Source organism: Oncorhynchus clarkii, chromosome 22 (assembly GCF_045791955.1).
Source record: "Oncorhynchus clarkii lewisi isolate Uvic-CL-2024 chromosome 22, UVic_Ocla_1.0, whole genome shotgun sequence".
Lineage (NCBI taxonomy): Eukaryota > Metazoa > Chordata > Actinopteri > Salmoniformes > Salmonidae > Oncorhynchus > Oncorhynchus clarkii.
This window is the reverse complement of record NC_092168.1, coordinates 39,691,783-39,712,084: the sequence shown is the minus strand read 5'-3', so window position 1 is coordinate 39,712,084 and position 20,302 is coordinate 39,691,783. Positions and strand designations below refer to the sequence as shown.

General features: G+C 41.3%; 1 protein-coding gene across 2 annotated transcripts in view; it reads right to left on the bottom strand.

Annotated features, from left to right (window-relative positions):
* Positions 1–20,043, bottom strand: part of LOC139380898 (NEDD8-conjugating enzyme UBE2F-like) — an 86,066-nt gene extending 66,023 nt beyond the window's left edge. Inside the window, exons 1-4 of one of the 2 annotated variants that reach the window (XM_071124053.1) lie at positions 19,089–20,043; positions 15,457–15,593; positions 9,798–9,827; positions 7,995–8,060 (exon numbers count right to left, since the gene is read on the bottom strand). In XM_071124053.1, the coding sequence (XP_070980154.1) occupies positions 7,995–8,060; positions 9,798–9,827; positions 15,457–15,574 (214 nt within the window). In that variant the 5' untranslated portion in view covers positions 15,575–15,593; positions 19,089–20,043. The remainder of the gene's footprint in view (positions 1–7,994; positions 8,061–9,797; positions 9,828–15,456; positions 15,594–19,088) is intronic. The other variant, XM_071124054.1, reaches the window with a different exon arrangement.
* Positions 20,044–20,302: the final 259 nt, after the last annotated feature.

Genomic DNA, 20,302 nt, shown 5'->3' with positions numbered 1-20,302 from the left:
AACTGTTGTCTAGGAGTTTCATATGGGATGGACAATCACAACTGTTGTCTAGGAGTTTCATATGGAAAGGACAATCACAACTGTTGTCTAGGAGTTTCATATGGGATGGACAATCACAACTGTTGTCTAGGAGTTTCATATGGGATGGACAATCACAACTGTTGTCTAGGAGTTTCATATTGAAAGGACAATCACAACTGTTGTCTAGGAGTTTCATATGGAAAGGACAATCACAACTGTTGTCTAGGAGTTTCATATGGGATGGACAATCACAACTGTTGTCTAGGAGTTTCATATGGAATGGACAATCACAACTGTTGTCTAGGAGTTTCATATGGAATGGACAATCACAACTGTTGTCTAGGAGTTTCATATGGAATGGACAATCACAACTGTTGTCTAGGAGTTTCATATGGAATGGACAATCACAACTGTTGTCTAGGAGTTTCATATGGAATGGACAATCACAACTGTTGTCTAGGAGTTTCATATGGGATGGACAATCACAACTGTTGTCTAGGAGTTTCATATGGAAAGGACAATCACAACTGTTGTCTAGGAGTTTCATATGGAATGGACAATCACAACTGTTGTCTAGGAGTTTCATATGGAATGGACAATCACAACTGTTGTCTATGAGTTTCATATGGAATGGACAATCACAACTGTTGTTATCACAATAACTCCTGATAAAGTTGGTCTCGCCTAAAGTAAAGTAATGTGAACAAAATGGTTAATAAGTGATATGCAGTAATACGTGGTCACTACCATCATGTGACTTAATTGATTTATTCTGTGTTACAGCGTTCAACCCACATTATGCATTTAAAATGTTTAAAAAAACAACAACAAAAAACAAACTGAAACAACCTCAAAAATCACTAATCACTCAGCACTATTATTGGTTAACCATAAAAGAGGATGAATTGGTAACGGTGAGCACCAGGCTTATCAATCTTGATCAGTGTTTTCCATTAGGTGTCAGGCCAGGGACAAGACTTTGTTAACTATCCAGGGCAATCATACAGTGGAATAAGGCTGTAACGTAACAAAATGTGGGAAAAGTCAAGGGGTCTGAATACTTTCTGAATGAACTGTATTTTGCACACCAGTATCTCTACCTGTACATGACCATCTGATCATTTATCACTGCAGTGTTAATCTGCTAAATTGTAATTATTCGCCTACCTCCTCATGCCTTTTGCACACAATGTATATACTCTTTTTTTTCTACTGTGTTATTGACTTGTTTAGTGTTTACTCCATGTGTAACTTTGTTGTTGTTTGTTCACACTGCTATGCTTTATCTTGGCCAGGTCGCAGTTGTAAATGAGAACTTGTTCTCAACTAGCCTACCTGGTTAAATAATGGTGAAATAAAAATTTCAAATAAATATACTTCCGGATTACAAACAGGCTGACACACAACAAGATATTGCATACAGCAACAGCTGTTGAGAGGAAATGACTGACAGTAAATAAGTCATTTTCTTGTGGACTACTGAATGATCATTCTGGAGGAACTATCTACACAGCCTCGGGTGATATACAATATTGTAGATATACCAAGTAGTTTAATATTATCATTACAAAGCAGATAGTCAAATCTATTGAGTAACAGGTTGTGTAGCCTAAATGTGCTTTAAAAATGTTTACTTTTTGTTGCAACTATACAGTAGCGAGTTCATTCAGCATGGAGGTGGCATCTATAGATGAACAGATGTTACTAAACAGTCAATGCAAATAATGTATCTCCTTAAACATGCCGGTTTACTTGAAAGGACATGTTGTTGTTGTTTTGGACCATGCAGAGAGTTTGTCTTGCAGCTCTTTGGCTTTGCGGTTTCTCATTACAGAAATAGATACTCAGGTCACAATGTGGACAGCAGTAGGTAGTAGAGAAAATCTGGCATGAGCTCCATGTTTGGAAATCTAATTTGTGAAACAGTTGGCTCTCGTCCTCTCTCACCTGTGGTCTTTGCTACAAGGCGAAATGCCAGTCATTAGGCCTAAATCAAATGCATCAACAACTTGTTTCCCAGCCCCCCTCCACTGAGACTGTGGATTCTGAACTGACTACAGTCCAGAAAACAGACAGCCAGCCTATCATTCCCCTCCCTGTTAAGACATCATTAAAATAACATTTGCTTATCTACAGATAACTCTTCACTCTCTACGTTCCTCAATACCTGAGCTGACCGATTCATTAGAATTCGATCCTACTCTGATACATTATGAACACCCAGAGCTCAACTTCACCATGGTCACATATCAGGAACCCAAACTGGACTGGGCCAATTTAGTCCAGGCATTCCCGGCATGTTGTTCCAATTGTTTAAAGCTACTCTCCTTTATAAACAAGCCTTGCTGTTCTCTGCTAAAGGCTCCATATCCAACCAGGGAAAGTTTCCGACTCATAATGGCCACAAATAACGCAGAACAAAAGTACCAAGTGAACCCAAGCTGTCGGTGTTCTAGTTCTATAGGGAGATCCTGAGACATGCTGTAAAACGCAGGCAAAATGGGGTGAGTGGGGCCCGAGAACAGTGTGTGGTTCCACTAAGTCATGCTGAGAGTAGGGGATAGGGGCTGACCGGTGAGTAAGGTTCATTCTGTAGAGACACAGACAGACAGGGTTGTAAGGACACAGGGGACGGAGTGAGTAGGGTTCATTCTGTAGAGACACAGACAGACATGTAAGTAGGGCCATGGTCATTGTGATGACGACAACCTTGGAAACTCTTGTGAATGGTGCCAATGTTAGCTAGCTCAAGTACTGCCTTTATTTACAGCAGGACAGGAAAGGTCTTAGGAATGGGTTGTGTGTTATGTTGTGAAGCAAATTGAGGAAGTGTACAAAAACATTTCTGCAGCATTGAAGGTCCCCAAGAACACAGGGACCTCCATCATTCTGAAATGGAAGAAGTTTGGAACCACTAAGACTCTTCCTAGAGCTGGCCGTCCGGTCAGGGAGGTGACCAAGAACCCGATGGTCACTCTGATAAAGCTCTAGAGTTCCTCTGTGGAGATGGAACAATCTATGCAGCACTCCACTAATCAGGCCTTTATGGTAGAGTGGCCAGACGGAAGACACTCCTCCGTAAATGGTACATGACAGCCGGCTTGGAGTTTGGCAAAAGGCACCTGAAGACTCACAGACCATGAGAAACAAGATTCTCTGGTCTGATGAAACCAATATTGAACTCTTTGGCCTGAATGCCAAGCGTCACGTCTGGAGGAAACCTGGCACCATCCCTATGGTGAAGCATGGTGGTGGCAGCATCATGCTGTGGGGCTGTTTTTCAGAGGGACTGGGAGACTAGTTAGGATCGAGGCAAAGATGAACGGAGCAAAGTACAGAGAGATTCTTGATGAAAACATGCTCCAGAGCACTCAGGACCTCAGACTGGGGCGAAGGTCCACTTTCCAACAGGACAACGGCCCTAAGCACACAGCCAAGGCAACGCAGGAGTGTCTTCGGTACAAGTCTCTGAATGTCCCTGTTTTGGTTTTTGTCATCCTTATTATTGTGTGTAGAATGATGAGGAAAATGTATTATTTCATCCATTTTAGAATGAAGATGTAACGTAACAAAATGTTGAAAAATTCAAGGGTCTGAAAACTTTCCGAACGCACCCTATAACACGTTAATTTCTCTGTTGGAACCACAGACGTGCTTTACGTGTGTTTTCTGTTAGGTTCAACGTAAAAAATTAGGCCCGTCTGCTTAAAAAGCTTTTCTATTTAGTTTACAGAGTTTGTATAAAGTTTGTTTCCAGTTAAAGACCCTCAGTGTGCAGGTCAACGCTGAAAATAAATGCTTGTGTGGGCTGCTAAATAAACATTCAACAAAATAATGGCAGTGTTAAGCTCTGATTTTGCACCATCTCATATTCATACCAGTGCATGTCTAAGTTCCCAAGCATTCCCCTTCCCAGTGACAGAAGGCTACATATCACTACGGCTGCTTCCCTGCAGTTTTATCACTATAAACATCCTTCAAACTGCAGTTTCCAGTCCAGCGACTACCGCCTGCCTGCGTCTTCCTGAGTGATTGACAGAAGCTCACAGAAAAGACGGGGAAGACAGCCACCCACGGCCTGAGAGAAGAGACAGCTACAGTGTTAGAGGAGGGAGGACAAGAGTGGGAAAGATCATGATCATTATTGCTTACATTAAGCTGATGAAGATGATCATTATAGCTAAGGATAGAAAAATGATTGATCAATGAATGACTCATGTTGAAATCTGGAATACAGGCCTAGTTTCTGAGAAGAGAAACACAGTAGGGACTGTGTGTGTGGGACAGCTGTACTGAGGTGAATGAGTTAACCCTCTCTCTCCCTGTGTGTCCTTTAATAATTCTGCGGCTGAGACTACCAGATGGACACTCACCTCTCTGCTCCTCAACTGGTCATTAGAGGTCGACTCCAAAGCAGAGGTGCCTTGACTTTAATGATGTAATACAATGGCAGGCTATAAGATGTTTATTTAAAAAAATATTTATTTTACCTTTATTTAACTAGGCATGTCATTCTTATTTTACAATGACGGCCTACCCCGGGCTAAACCCTCCCCTAGCCGGGGCGATGCTGGACCAAATGGGACTCCCGATCACAGCCGGTTGTGATACCGCCCGGGATCGAACCAGGGTCGGTCGTGACGCCTCTAGTACTGAGAGGCAGTGCTTTTAGACCGCTGCATCACTCAGGAAGAGAAGAGAATACACTTCATTCAGAGTTAAAGAGGGCTTAGAGCCTTGGCGATGGGCACACACACACACACACACACACACACACACACACACACACACAGCTCAGCAAATAAAAGGGTCTCCTTTTAAAAGACTAACTGGCTGACAGCAGTGCAGAAAGAGAGTGAGAAGAGGTGTCTCCTTAACTAATACACCACATCTCTAAATGCATAACGTTCCCGCTATTCTTGGAATTTCCATTCCAGCCGGGAGAACCGGAGAACCGGAGAACCGGTGGGTTTTTCCAACAACACCTGTATAGTAAATTTCTCTCCTGGGTCGTTCAGCTATAAATCGCCATTATCTCTCCCACAGTTTGTGAATTTAAAAAGATCAACTTCCCCCAAAACCCAACTAATACCTTTGCAAACAGCCGAGTAAATGAAGGTTGGGTTTACAATTATGTCAACAAATCATGCCCCCTTTTGCCAAGCTCCACGTGCAAATCACCCTTCCACCCACTTCACTGAATTGGATTCTGTTGTTTCATCGCCGCCAACGTGTTCAAAGGACCAAGGCCGTTTGAGGCTGAAGATACGGATTGACCATGCAAATGCATCCACATGCCCTGTCAAATGGACCCTAAGATGCGGGAATAGGTGGTTAGAGTTCATTGGTCCCCAGTAGCAGTGTTGCCAACTTAGCGACTTTGTATATTAAACGAGTTCAGACCCCCTCAGCGACTTTTAATAGTAAAAGATTATTGCGACCAATTCAGCTACTTTTTAGGCTGCCTTTGGGAAGTTTTGACACCAGGGCCAGAGTTGTTTCATAACAGTTGGGGCTTTGTTCTGAAGACAGGGGCTGAGAGATTTGTGGGTCCCAGAAAAAAAGGGGACTTTCTAAAATAATTTTCTGCGATTTTACATGACTGGAGAATAGAGGTCGACCAATTAGGATTTTTCAACACCGATACCGATTATTGGAGGACCAAAAAAGCAGAAACCGATTAAATAATTAATTCACGCATGCACACACACATACACTCATACATACATACATACATACATACATACATACATACATACATACATGGCCAAAAGTTGAGAATGACACAAATACACATTTTCATAAAGTCTGCTGCCTCAGTTTGTATGATGGCAATTTGCATTTACTCCATAAATGTTATGAAGAGTGGTCAGATGAATTGCAAAGTCCCTCTTTGCCATGCAAATGAACTGAATCCCCAAAAAACATTTCCATTGCATTTCAGCCCTGCCACAAAAGGACCAGCTGACATCATGTAAGTGATTCTCTCGTTAACACAGGTGTGAGTGTTGACGAGGACAAGGCTGGAGATCACTCTGTCATGCTGATTGAGTTCGAATAACAGACTGGAAGCTTCAAAAAGGAGGGTGGTGCTTGGAATCATTGTTGTTCAATTGTTGTGAAGAAGGCTTGAGGGCGTCCAAGAAAGTCCAGCAAGCGCCAGGACCGCCTCCTAAAGTTGATTTAGCTGCGGGATCGGGGCACCACCAGTACAGAGCTTGCTCAGGAATGGCAGCAGGCAGGTGTGAGTGCATCTGCACGTACAGTGAGGCAAAGACTTTTGGAGGATGGCCTGGTGTCAAGAAGGGCAAAGAAGCCACTTCTCTCCAGGAAAAACATCAGGGACAGACTGATATTCTGCAAAAGGTACAGGGATTGGACTGCTGAGGACTGGGGTAAAGACATTTTCTCTGATGAATCCCCTTTCCGATTGTTTGGGGCATCCGGAAAAAGCTTGTCCGGAGAAGACAAGGTGAGCGCTACCATCAGTCCTGTGTCATGCCAACAGTAAAACATCCTGAGACCATTCATGTGTGGGGTTGCTTCTCAGCCAAGGGAGTGGGCTCACTCACAATGTTGTCTAAGAACACAGCCATGAATAAAGAATGGTACCAACACATCCTCCGATAGCAACTTCTCCCAACCATCCAGGAACAGTTTGGTGATGAACAATGCCTTTTCCAGCATGATGGAGCACCTTGGCATGAGGACAAAGTGATAACTAAGTGGCTCGGGGAACAAAACATCAATATTTTGGGTCTATGGCCAGGAAACTCCCCAGACCTTAATCCCATTGAGAACTTGTGGTCAATCCTCAAGAGGCAGGTGGACAAACAAAACCCCACAAATTCTGACAAACTCCAAGCACTGATTATGCAAGAATGGGTTGCAATCAGTCAGTGGCCCAGAAGTTAATTGACAGCATGCCAGGACAGATTGCGGAGGTCTTGAAAAAGAAGGGTCAACAATGCAAATATTGACTCTTTGCATCAACTTCATGTAATTGTCAATAAAAGCCTTTGACCCTTATGAAATGCTTGTAATTATACTTCAGTATTCCATAGTAACATCTGACAAAAATATCTAAAGTCATCATGTTGTGGGGGTGCTTTGCTGCAGGGACTGGTGTACTTCACAAAATAGATGGCATCATGAGGGCGGAAAATGTGGATATATTGAAGCAGCATCTCAAGACATCAGTCAGGTAGTTAAAGCTTGGTCGCAAATGGGTCTTCCAAATGGACAATGACCCCAAGAATACTTCCAAAGTTGTGGAAAAATGTCTTAAGGACAACAAAGTCAAGGTATTGGAGTGGCCATCACAAAGCCCTGACTTCAATCCCATAGAACATTTGTGGGCAGAACTGAAAAAGTGTGTGCGAGCAAGGAGGTCTACAAACCTGACTCAGTTACACCAGCTCTGTCAGGAGGAATGGACCAAAATTCACCCAACTTATTGTGGGAAGCTTGTAGAAGGCTACCCGAAATATTTGACCCAAGTTAAACAATTTAACGGCAATGCTACCAAATATTAATTGAGTATATGTCATCTTCTGACCCACTGGGAATGTGATGAAAGAAATAAAAGCTGAAATAAATCATTCTCTCTACTATTATTCTGACATTTCACATTCTTAAAATAAAATGGTGATCCTAACTGACCTAAGACAGGGAATTTTTACTAGGATTAAATATCAGGAATTGTGAAAAACTGAGTTATATATATATATAATATTTTTTTAAACTGCACTGGTGGTTAGGGACTTGTAAGTCAACACATGTGACTAATAACATTTGATTTGATCTAAGTACCTACCTCTGAAGACTAAAGGGATTATAAACAGCTTCCAAACTGCCACCATATCATAACTACCACTAGCTAAATGCACGCTTTTGTTCTAGATTTGTTATTTTATGTGGGTCTCCAAACACACAGGTTGGATATTAGTGAGATGGAGGGTGGGTGGTCTTACCTGGAGAGACAGCTAGCTGAAAGTGGTGTAGCTTGTTCTCATCAGGGAAGCTGGCTTTACACGTACCTGGGATAGGGAGGAGGAAGTGGGAGAAGAGAGAGCGATAAGGGCATTTATAAACTGGGTGGTTTGAGCCCTGAATGCTGATTGGCAGAAAGCAATGGTATTTCAGACCATATACCTTGGTAACCAGTTTCTAATAGCAATAAAGCACCTCAGGGTTTGTGGTATATGGCCAAAGTACCACGACTAATGGCTGTATCGAGAACAGCCCTTAGCCGTGGTATATTGACTATATACCACAAACCCCTGAGGTGCCTTATTGACTTAATATCTCAGTTGTTACTAGCCAACGATTACAGTTGCATTTATCTTCGCTGGGAAATGTAGATGGATTCACATAGTTATCTTAATCTATGTGTGCATTATACATCTAGGTCTAGCTTATCTCATTTGCGTTATGCTAATATACACAGAGTGTACAAATCATTATGAAAAGCTGCTCTTTCCATGACATAAACAGACCAGGTTAATCCAGGTGAAAGGTATGATCTCTTATTGATGTCACTAGTTAAATCCAATTCAAATCCGTGTAGATGAAGGGAAGGAGACAGGCTAAATAAGGATTTTTAAGCCTTGAGACATGAATTGTGTGTGTGCCATTCAGAGAGTGAATGTGCAAGACAAAATATGTAAGTGCCTTTGAATAGGGTATGGTAGTAGGTGCCAGGTGCACCGGTTTTTGTCAAGAACTGCAACGCTGCTGGGGTTTTCACACTCAACAGTTTCCCATGTGTATCAAGAATGTTACACCACCGGGGAGTCAGGTAGCCTAGTGGTTAGAGCGTTGGACTAGAAACCGAAAGGTTGCAAGATTGAATCCCCGAGCTGACATGCCTAGTCATTGAAAATAAGAATTTGACCTTAACTGACTTGCCTAGTTAAAATAAGGTAAAATAAATGTAAACAATTAAATAAAAAAAGGACATCCAGCCAACTTCACACAACTGTGGGAGACATTGGAATAAACATGGGCCAGTATCCCTGTGGAACGCTTTAGACACCTGGTGGAGTCCACGCCCCTACAAAGTGAGGCTGTTCTGAGGGCAAAAGGGGGGGTGCAACTCAATGGGGTAGCAAACCACCCTGCATACCACTGCTGGCTTGCTTCTGAAGCTAAACAGGGTTGGTCCTGATCAGTTCCTGGATGGGAGACCAGATGCTGCTGGATGTGGTGTTGGGGGGCCAGTAGGAGGCACTCTTTCCTCTGGTCTAAAAAAAATATCCCAATGCTCCACACCTACACACTGCCCTGTGTAGGGTGTCGTCTTCCGGATGGGACGTTAAACGGGTGTCCTGACTCTCTGAGGTCATTAAAGATCCCATTATCACAAGGATGTTAACCCCGGTGTCCTGGCTAAATTCCCAATCTGGCCTTCAAACCACCTAATAATCCCCAGTTTACAATTGGCTCATTCATCCTCCTCCTCTCCCCTGTAACTACTCCCCAGGTTGTTGCTGCAAATGAGAACGTGTTCTCAGACAACTTACCTGGTAAAATAACAGATAAATAAATAAAAAATATTTGGCTGTGGAAGTAAGCAGTCACATCATCTGCCAATGGCTCTGAATCCCCCCCTGGTGTTCAGACTGGAGCACTACACTACAGCTGAGCCAGCCACTGCTGTCTGCACATATCTCCCTCTAGCACACAGTGAGACTAATGAGCCATCAGAACATTAAAACCACAAATCCGCTATTGTATAATGTTACACTGCATAGTGTTAAAGGGTGTATACTTACTAGGGAGGTTGGCTTCAAGTTCTGCAACTTCTGCAATGAGAGAGAAGGAGGGGGGGGGAGACAAACTAAGAACGCATCCTGCTTGCGTTGGTAGCTAGGAATGAGCAGTCAGTGGTGCGCACCAAATCCTAAAGGAACAACACTCCCTTCCCAGTCTCTCCTGTCTCCCTCAGGCCTTTGCTGTTTGGATGCTACAAACTAACTAGAGGAGATGCCCAAAATAACCCTGCAAAACAGTGACCTCATCATTCATAGGCTGAGTGTGTCACTAAAACAAATGTTATGAAACTGTAGCTACACATTGTAATTATGCATCTCATAAATCTGGGTGCAAATAACTCAATCAAAAAAAGACAATAGGACGGATAGACCAGACTTGCAGACGATTCAGCAAATCATTTGTACCTGGTAACCAAGTCAGGTTGTCTACAGACAGAATCAAGTGGAGCAGACCTAACTCAGCAGGAGGAAGGGTTTGCATTGCAAGCACACACACACACACTCTCTCTTTACAGTCCCCAAGTGCAGAACAGACTATGGGAGGTGCACAGTACTATATAGAGCCATGAAAACATGGAACTCTATTTCACATCAGCTAAATGGAGAATTAGATTAAAATACACCTTATGGAACAGCGGGGACTGTGAAGCAACACAAACAGACACATGATAACATACGCACTATACACACACATGTACTTGTGTTGTAGATATGTGGTAGTAGAGGCCTGAGGGCACACACTTTATATGTTGTGAAATCTGTTGTGAATGTATAACTGCTTAAATGTTGCTGGACCCCAGGAAGAGTAGCTGCTGCCTTGGCAGCAGCTAATGGGGATCCATAATAAACACACACGAGCTTGAGAATGCTATATTTTTACCCCCTTCCAGACAGTCCAGTGTATGACTGTATAGTAACAGTAACACTATGGAGTCCTGTCGGGAGAGAAGGGGTTACACTTTGTGTTCCTCTTTCCGTACAATCCCTGCCGGTGCTCTGGCTACAGTAAATGAGGCTTTGATACAGTGCTGTGCTAGCAATATTAAAACAATAATTCATGAGAAAATTGAGATTGGAAAGTGCAAACTTTACATGGATTATACAATGACTAGTCTGGTGTAGTTTATGCTCCACACTGCGCAGCATGTTCCCACGCTCAGATCTCAGAGAATGCCGTCAGTAGATGTTAGGGTGGATAATTAAAGTTGCAATATGCAGGAATCGTTCCACCATTTCCTGGCTGCTAAAATTATAATAGTTTGCCTAATTTCAGTATGACATAAAACAAGCAAGTATAGTGTAGAGAAACATTGTACCCTCTAAACCGCTTTAAAATATATTTTCTATAACCAACAGTATTGTATTTTCAGCAGTTTCATGCTGGTGTACAAAACCAAAAGTAAAATGACTCAAAAATTAAACACAGAAATAGTGCACATTGCACACTTCTTAGAATTGTTTTCAATGAGAATGACAGATCTTCATATTGAATTCATATTTCTATGTGAATTTTGTCAGGTCACTCAGCCAAAAAGTTACATATTTCAGCTTTAAAAGAGGATGATTGTTCTACCACATTATGGAACAGTGGTAGGACAATAAACTGTGAATATGGCAGTAATAGGGTAGTAATAGAGACTGACAAGGACAGGGGGAGGTGGTGGAAGAGAGGATCCATCTGAATCCGTAAAGGAGTCTAGAGCTGATGATGATGCTACCTCAGAACAACGTTCCGCTCTTGCTAACGTTCAAGCCCACCTCCTCAATCACTTCACTGGACAGATGAGCACCAAAAGAGATGCGACTCTAGCTAGATATTAAAGAAACACTAAAGAGGAAGTGGGAAAAATATGACCTATCCTATTGTTCCTCTGGAGGACTGACTCTGCAGGCTAAGAGACGTAACAGCAAACTCAAATGACAGAAAGAACTTAAGAACTTTATTTGACCTGAACTACCCAGGAAGTGGAGAAAAAAAATTGCCATTGGTCTAAAATAAAAAACAATACTTGGAGGAAACATGGGGCAGAGACTGGGGAGAGAACATCCAATGTGATTGTGAACAGGAAGACATCCATCTAATTTGCATAAGATAGGCTTTAGACTTTGAATCTGAATGAATATAAAAGATTTAAAAAAAATAATAAAAACGGGAACTAAAGAGCTTGAGAGAGAAAATGGGAGCATGTGAAGAAAAGGAGAAGAGAGCGAAAGGAGAGGAAAGCGGTCTAGGGAGGACGATTAAGGGGAGGGAAACACTATAAAGAGTGAGCAACAGGACAATTGTGATCAAATGTAAAGACAGACAGTATGAAAAGAGTATGAAAAAAAGAGACACGGAAAGATGGAACCTTTGAAATTCATGAGAAGAGAAATACTGCTTAAGGCCCTGGAAGCTCTCATTCAGGGGCAAGAAGATTGAGATCAGGGGATAAAGCGAGGCAGGAAGAGAGACAAAAAGAGAGAGATATGAGAGCTGGAACGCAGGAGAGGACGAGGGGGACAAAACCCACCCCGACAAACAGTTCCATGGGCCGCTGCATGAATACTAAAACCAAAGGCAGATTAGACAACCCAGACAGACAGTGAAGCCAGACTGCCTATATTCCCTCTATCCCCAATATCACCCTGCCTGTACTGTCTACAGAACAGTATACACTGACCTCCAGCATTAGTTGAGCTGCATACTACTGTAGCTCCTTTCATATGTATCTTGTGTTATTTTATGACTGGTTATGACACCCACACAAGAGTGTCAAAAACCACCACACAAGGCAAAGCATTCCATTACACAATAGCCTATATGTCAACACTATTTGTATATATTTATTTATTTATTTATTGACCATGTTAAATGATCCTTGTAATTACACACACATTGATATCAGACACGCACCCACCCCAATGCTCTGTTGCTGATGACTGGGATGATTGCAGGACCAGGGCAAGACACCCTAATTTGCCTGGTGACTGATATAAGGGCATGTCTGAAGTGAAACAGGATGGACATAATGCTTCATGACAGAGTCATAAAGTGTATTTTCTACAAGGTATTTAAAATACGAAGAGAAAAAAAACATGACTAAAGAATTCATCACAACAACTAAAGGATTTAACAAAAAAAAGCTTTCAAACTAAAAGGACATTTCTTGTCAGAGAAAAAACTAATTTGAATAAATGTGGGTTTTGCCACTCTTATTTTTGGTATTTTTTATTTTTATTAGGATTCCCATTTGCTGTTGAAAAATCAGAAGCTACTCTTGCTAGGATCCACACAAAACATGACAATGCAGAACATTAGACAATAACAACTCAAGGACAGAACTACATACATTTTAAAACGGTACACATAGCCTACATATCAAGACATACACACAAAATAAACAGTACCAGTCAAAAGTTTGGACATCTACTCATTCAAGGGTTTTTCTTTATTTTTACTATTTTCTACATTGTAGAATAATAGTGAAGACATCAAAACTATGAAATAACACACATGGGATGAGTTGGAGCGCAGAGTGGAGGAAAAGCAGCCAACAAGTGCTCAGCATTATTGGCAACTCCTTCAAGACTGTTGGAAAAGCATTCCAGGTGAAGCTGGTTGAGAGAATGCCAAGCGTGTGCAAAGCTTTCATCAAAGCAAAGGGTGGCTACTTTGAAAAATCTCATATATTAAATATATTTATTTTTTTCCCCACACTTTTTGGTTACTACATGATTTCATGTGTTATTTCATAGTTTTGATGTTTTCACTATTATTCTACAATGTAGAAAATAGTACAAATACAGAAAAACCCTGGAATGAGAAGGTGTGTCCAAACTTTTTACTGGTACTGTAGGTCAAATAGGGGAGAGGCGTTGTGCCATGTAGATGTCATAACCAGCCATAAAATATTGCAATATATGTTATCACAAGTGTGGTAAAAACTTAGATTGGTTGAAATTTTAAAACATGTATTTTTCCACATATACACGTCCTATGTGTTTTAATCAAATCAAATATATGCACTGAGCTTGTCTGATGCTTTAAGCGAACTGTGTGATGAAATAATTAGGACACAATGACTAGAGGGTTAATTGATGAGGGTAAATTGATTTGATTGATTTCATGTGTTATTTCATAGTTTGATTGTGCTGGGCCTGGCTCAGACTTGCTGTGCAGCATAAAAAAAATAAAAGACAGCTAGTGACTGTGTGACTAGCACCCATTGTCTCACTCTCCTTTATGCTGCAGCGACCACCACAGAACAACAACAGTGTTTATTGCGATGTCTGTGTTGCTGAAGCTGTAACATATTTACAGCCATTTCTGACTGAAAAGTTGTTGCCGAAATCCCTCATTTGTTGAGGAAAAACATTCCCTATTCCCTCAACCCTTGCTCTCTTTACGTGACACACGTATGCACGTGTCAATGACCTATATCATAATCACATCAATAAATTGGTAATAAACTCTGAAAAACGTGACACATGTGAAAGCAAAATGGATACAGAGGACGTGACAAATAAACTTGAAAACAGGAGAATTTTACTAGTTGCTTGGGAGGTAAAGGGGGAGTCAGATGTGTGGAATAAATGTGACTAGTTGTGGAAAACACTGGAGATCAAGAAAAAGAGGGAAGGAGGGGCTTCCAACTTTGTGGCAACTGTTTGGGGAAGGCAATTTCCTGTTGGGGAAGGCAATTTCCTGTTTCAGCATGACAAAAGCACATTTGTTATAAAATAATCTTGTTTTTTATTGCTGTTGTTCTTACATAATATAACCATATACAATTTCAGTAGCAAATGTCTTACCCCACGGCCTCCACAATGGATCAGTCCACTCAGACAGGAGCCAATCAGACAGGTGTCTTGTAAACCATGATCATCATCATTTCTTTATTTTGCTACCACTCGACTAAAGAACTCTTGGTCGACCAACAGCCTAGCGACCAAACAATTGACCAGTCAACTAAATGGGGTCAGCCCTATAATATATATGGATGTGACAGTGTTATGACAGCTGTTGTGACATGGTTATGACTGTGTCATTACACTGGGTGTCAAGTGTTAAACTTTTCTAACTAAAATAAAGAGATATTGGACATCCTTTTACTGTATAATATTCTGTTGTCTACATTAGAGGTCGACCTCTAGTCTACACATTTTGCCATTACTTATGCTGTGTTCTTATGCTATCTGAGTGACTCAAAACATTCTAACAAAATCTATACCATGACATTTAAAAAATAAAAAAAGTATTCTCCACACTGTCTAGTTTTTATTTGGGAGATTCTTAGTTCTCAAAGATTATCTTATTTAAAAAAAAAATATAGCTCCATTATTTTTTTCTACATTCTTCATATCTGGTTTTAGTTGTTCTTGTTGATATTAAAAACGTTTTACCATAGCAAAAAAAAATATATAGCTCCATTATTTATATCTGGTTTTAGTTGTTCAAGTTGATTTTGAAAACGTTTTACCATAGCAAAAAATATAAATAATGGAGATATATTTTTGTGCATGGCAGTGACGATTTAGCAGCGACCCAACTCTGCTAAATGAATAGGAAATACTGGCATTACAAAGAAGCACAGCCAGGCCCATCCGTATGCTAGTGTGAAAAGAGTTACTGGAGGAGATCCATATATACATGTAGAGAACATTGTGTGTATTGTACCTTTGATGAGCAGTCGGTCCCTGATAGAGACCCTGTGAGAGGAGTCGGAGGGGCCCCCAGGGGGACGGCCAGTCTTCACCCCCTCGTCCCTCTTCAGCTTACTGGCCAACGTCAGCATGGCTGCCCCGCGCTCTCTCCTGAAAACACACAATGACATGACAGAGCAGTTGATCAGTGACTGTGACACATGTAGTGATATTACAATACAACATGGCCAATTAATAACAGCAGTAGGCTATATAGACACACCCAACATGAAAAAAAATAAAGGAAATAACCTGGCACTCAAATCCCTGAATACACTCGTTTGCAGTTTACAAGTTCATTAGACAAAGTAAAGTTCTGCCAGAGCACGTACAGGAATACTGCCACTCAACAACCACTTTGGCCGCCAGATTGTGACTGAATGTGTTAGTGACAAGTACCCCATTAGATACCCTTTTGTCCCCTGCTGGCTCAGTGGAATTAGGACACCAGTCACCCAGCACCTCCGGGACCCGCCTCATTATCCCAAAAGTCACTGCAGCATCGAAGTTGCTGATAACAACAATGGCTCCTCAACCACATGACCTGGTAACTCCTTCATGCAACTGGAACCTTCGCTGTCAATGGGAATTACATGCGATGTGAAACATGTTTGATAGACTGGCACAGTGGCACAACTAATGGAATGAATCCAAAATCACTTATCTTGACAGTTGGCAGCAAGAATGTTTAGACGGTCATGCTTGACTACAAAATCAGACTTATTTTTCTAGTTACCTTTCTTCATTGCATAATTAGTTACCTAAATAGAGTTTTTAGACAGTTTTATAGTGTTTAAGTCAGACTTAATTAAAGCATTACTTTAAAACAAAGCCCATGTCTGACAGCTCCTCTGCGTTTTAATGGGCTGAACTTCTCTGTTCTCCTCAATCACTTGCCTAGGCTACATTCTAGTCTACCAGCACAGGGGAGAGACCAACCAAACAATTCTAGCTAGCCTATTCCCCCTGGCATTCCCTTTAGGTGTGCATAGGCTAGGTATAAGCAATGTTCCAGTGGCTTGGGCAGGGCCCAGGCTGGGGGATAGGCATAGAGGCCAGGTGGTGTTGTTTTCAGAAAAAGTCCCAACAGGAACCATTTTATAAGTCAGCCCATATAAGTCAGCCCAAAACCATGACAGGAATGTTTAAAACTGTAAGAGGGAGAGGTATTTACTTCCCAGCTGTTCACACCTTTGATCAGGATGAGTAGACTAATTACAGCCAGGCTAATTAACGGGAAATAATAAAGTAGCTGACGGTGATTAGGTGTTCTAATTCCAATTAGGCTGACAATGATTAGGTGTTCTAATTCCAATTAGGCTGACAATGATTAGGTGTTCTAATTCCAATTAGGCTGACAATGATTAGGTGTTCTAATTCCAATTAGGCTGACAATTAATAGGTGATCTAATTCCAATTAGGCTGACAATGATTAGGTGTTCTAATTCCAATTAGGCTGACATTGAGAGAGATCATGCACAACTCTGTAGGCAGTCTTTAGACAGTTTTTCCTTTAATCAGCTTGTTTACTAAGTGTTCCCAGTGGTCAACTTAGTCTGAATATGAGCAGATGGTTGGCATCATGCAGGTTTCAACTCCAGTTCTTCAGTCAACACAACGCAATCAGGGCCAGCTTGGCAGCCAAGGACAAACTGCCAGGAGAGGAGCAAAAGCACAACAGTACACAGTAGTTCAGTCAGACTAGCCTTCTATATGAGTAATTCACCCGCTGTGAGACTGGCTGTGCGAAGTGGTCATTCCGATGAGGTTATTCTCTCAGTTCAGCTGTGGCCATCATAGCAAGTGGCCATCATAGCTGGCTAGTGGCTAGGCCAGGGGTACTCAACTCCTACCCTGCGAGGTCCAGAGCCTACTGATTTTCTGTTCTACCTAATAATTAATTGCACCCACCTGGTTTCCCAGGTCTAAAGCAGTCCTTGATTAGTGGGGAACAATGAAGAAATGCAGAGGGAATTTCTGGCTTCGAAGTCCAGAGTTGAGTTTGAGGGGGCTAGGCTGTCATAGCTGGCTAGTGGCTAGAACAGCTACCTACCCAGCCAGAATAATTCAAATAGTTCAGCTTGGCTTGAAGAATCACTGACTGAGTAGTCTACTCAGTTTCATACAAAGGAATGGAATGTGTCTGCGACTCTGCATGCATTTATGCTGCAATAATAACAGTGAAGACTGCAGTCAAGCCGGCTCTTGAAGTTCACAAGTAGGCCAAATTGATACCAGACTATAATGTTGTATTGATCCATCAAATCATGTTCCTTGTTCTGAAAGTAATTGGAACAACCCCCAGGCATGGGATGACTGCACCTAAACCAGAATATCAACCCCAAAATCTTGCCGCCCTAGGCTGCCTGCGAGGGAAAATGTGGAGTGAGGGCTTGTGTTCAGAGAAGTGTGTGTGAGAGAGGGTTGCCTGGGTATCAGATATCAATGTTTCCATGAAGTGTGTGCCCAGTTTGACCCCCGCCTGTTTCAGTTGACACTGAAAGGTATTCACTTCCCAGCTGTTCACACCTTTGATCAGGATGCAAGTTGCCTGCCAGCCAGCAATACAGGGCATGCTCAGCCTGCACAGAACCGGCATGCATTCAGGCCTTACTTAGAAGAAGCCGATTGCCCTAGCCATGTTTACAGACTGACAATGTAAATAATTCAACAGCTTGGATTGGCAGGTTGTTCATTTCCCCAAATCAATGTCTGGAAACCAGACATTGAATTTTATAGAATTCTATGTTGGGCAGAAATTATCTTTTGAATCAGGAAAGTTTCCTTCCACGACATCTACATGCCAGAATGATGAATAAAAGGATTGTGAGACAATATGTCCACATTAAAGTATAATTCCATAAACTTTTAAGACATCGTTGTCATTTCCCACTTCAATTACAACAACAAAAAATTAAAAAAAAGTGAAGTTCAGTTAACAGTTAGGACGTAGCAGGCACGAAGGGGAGACTTGCAACAGATAGCAACCCCCCAAAAATCTGGTTAGCTAGTTCATATCTAGAAAATACTGATAGCTAAGAGTAACTGGGATAAAGATATGAGGTTAGCTACCTATGTGACATCAGTGTGGGAGCATTGTTTACCTAGTTAACTACACATTGTTTTTGTATAGCTAGCTAGTAAACTACAAAAGCAATGACATAGCAAGCTAACTAACATTTTAAGCTAAATAGTTAACTAGCTAAGTACCTAGACATATGAATAATTAGCTAACTAATCAGTACAGCAATCCAGTTAACCAGCTCTTAAGCGTGATATATTCTATCAAATAACAAGTTAGCTACAGCTCAACCACATATAGCAGGCTAGTTATGCCACAATCACAAATAGAACGATGAGATCTTTGGTTATGGTGTTCGCTAGCTACCGTTACCTAGCTAGGTAAGAAGAAAGTTAGCTACCAGCTAGCCGACGTTACAGACATATTCACAAACTTTTAGTTACAAGGTTAGAATGGGATGACAACTGGATACATTCATACAAATACATCAAAAGGGTAACACGTTTCTATCAGAGACATTTAAAAATAAATATCGAATTAAATGTCACTTGGCTAGCTAATGTCTGCCCCTTGTTATGCTTTACCTGCTGTCTCAGAGAAAAGGGCTCCGTCTAAACCATAATCAACGACGCTCGGAAGCAAAGGCTCTGGCTGCAACAACAGATTGAAAACTGAACTTCGGTCGCCAAATAACCTTACAAATATATAATGAAATGTAAACAAGCTGACTTTCAGCTGTAACAACTTCGCTCCCGGTATCATAAACAGAATTGCAGTGATTGTTCCGTTCGTTATTGTTGTCCGAGCAAATATGAAATGAAAACATTTGTTCCGGAGGAGAAAGCAAAGAAAATAGTCAAAGCAGTTTAGCAAAATAAGCAACACATTATTTCGTAGCAAGATGCTGAAATTACGATTAACATATTCTTGTTTTTGATTCAATGTTGGAAAGATAGAAACAGGTTTATTGCTTTGTCTCACTTGCACAGGCAAATGGACTGGATAAGAATTAGTGTCAAAACTAGTATGATTATTTTAAAAACACATCATTATGTTGTTATTTTTTGGTACAGGAACTCTCAGTAGTAGTATGGTTTCCAGTTACAGCTTGCAGTCACATTTTACAACTACATGCACGAAACAGTATCCAAAAAGTAATTCACATAAAATGTGAACTCTTGAAAATCGAGGTAAAGTGGTCCACCAGCAAACACCCCAAAACCTTGGATGATGACAGTTCTTGTTTTGTCAGGACCCAGTTACGAACTCAGGTCTCCGGTGTGAGAAACAGTCACTTAGCAAACTGAGCCACTAATAGTCGTCAGAACCCAGAAGATGAGACAGACACAGCAGTACTTGAGACGGTGTTTTAATAAAGTAAAAGGGAAAGTTCAAGCAAAAATATAAATCCACAACATCAAAAGTAATTCCAAGAGAACAAAGGTAATCCTCCAAGTCAAAAAGGTAAATCCACAAGGTGGTAGGTACAGCAGAAAAAGCCTCAAAAGATAATCAAAAAATAAATAAAACAAGAACAAAAACAGAGTACCACAAGCGAGTCCAACTGGCGCAACAAATGTTCACAGCATCACTGGGGCTGGGTGCTAACATTCAAACACAGAGCAAAGAACTGAGGGCAAACTAAGGGTTTAAATACAATCAAGGGAAACGAGGCACAGGTGCAAATAATAACTTAATAACTGGGAACAAGGGAAAACAAAAGGGTCAAAAAGCACAATGGGGGCATCTAGTGACCAAAACCGGAACAACCCTGGTTGTCCTGACATTACTGGTAATT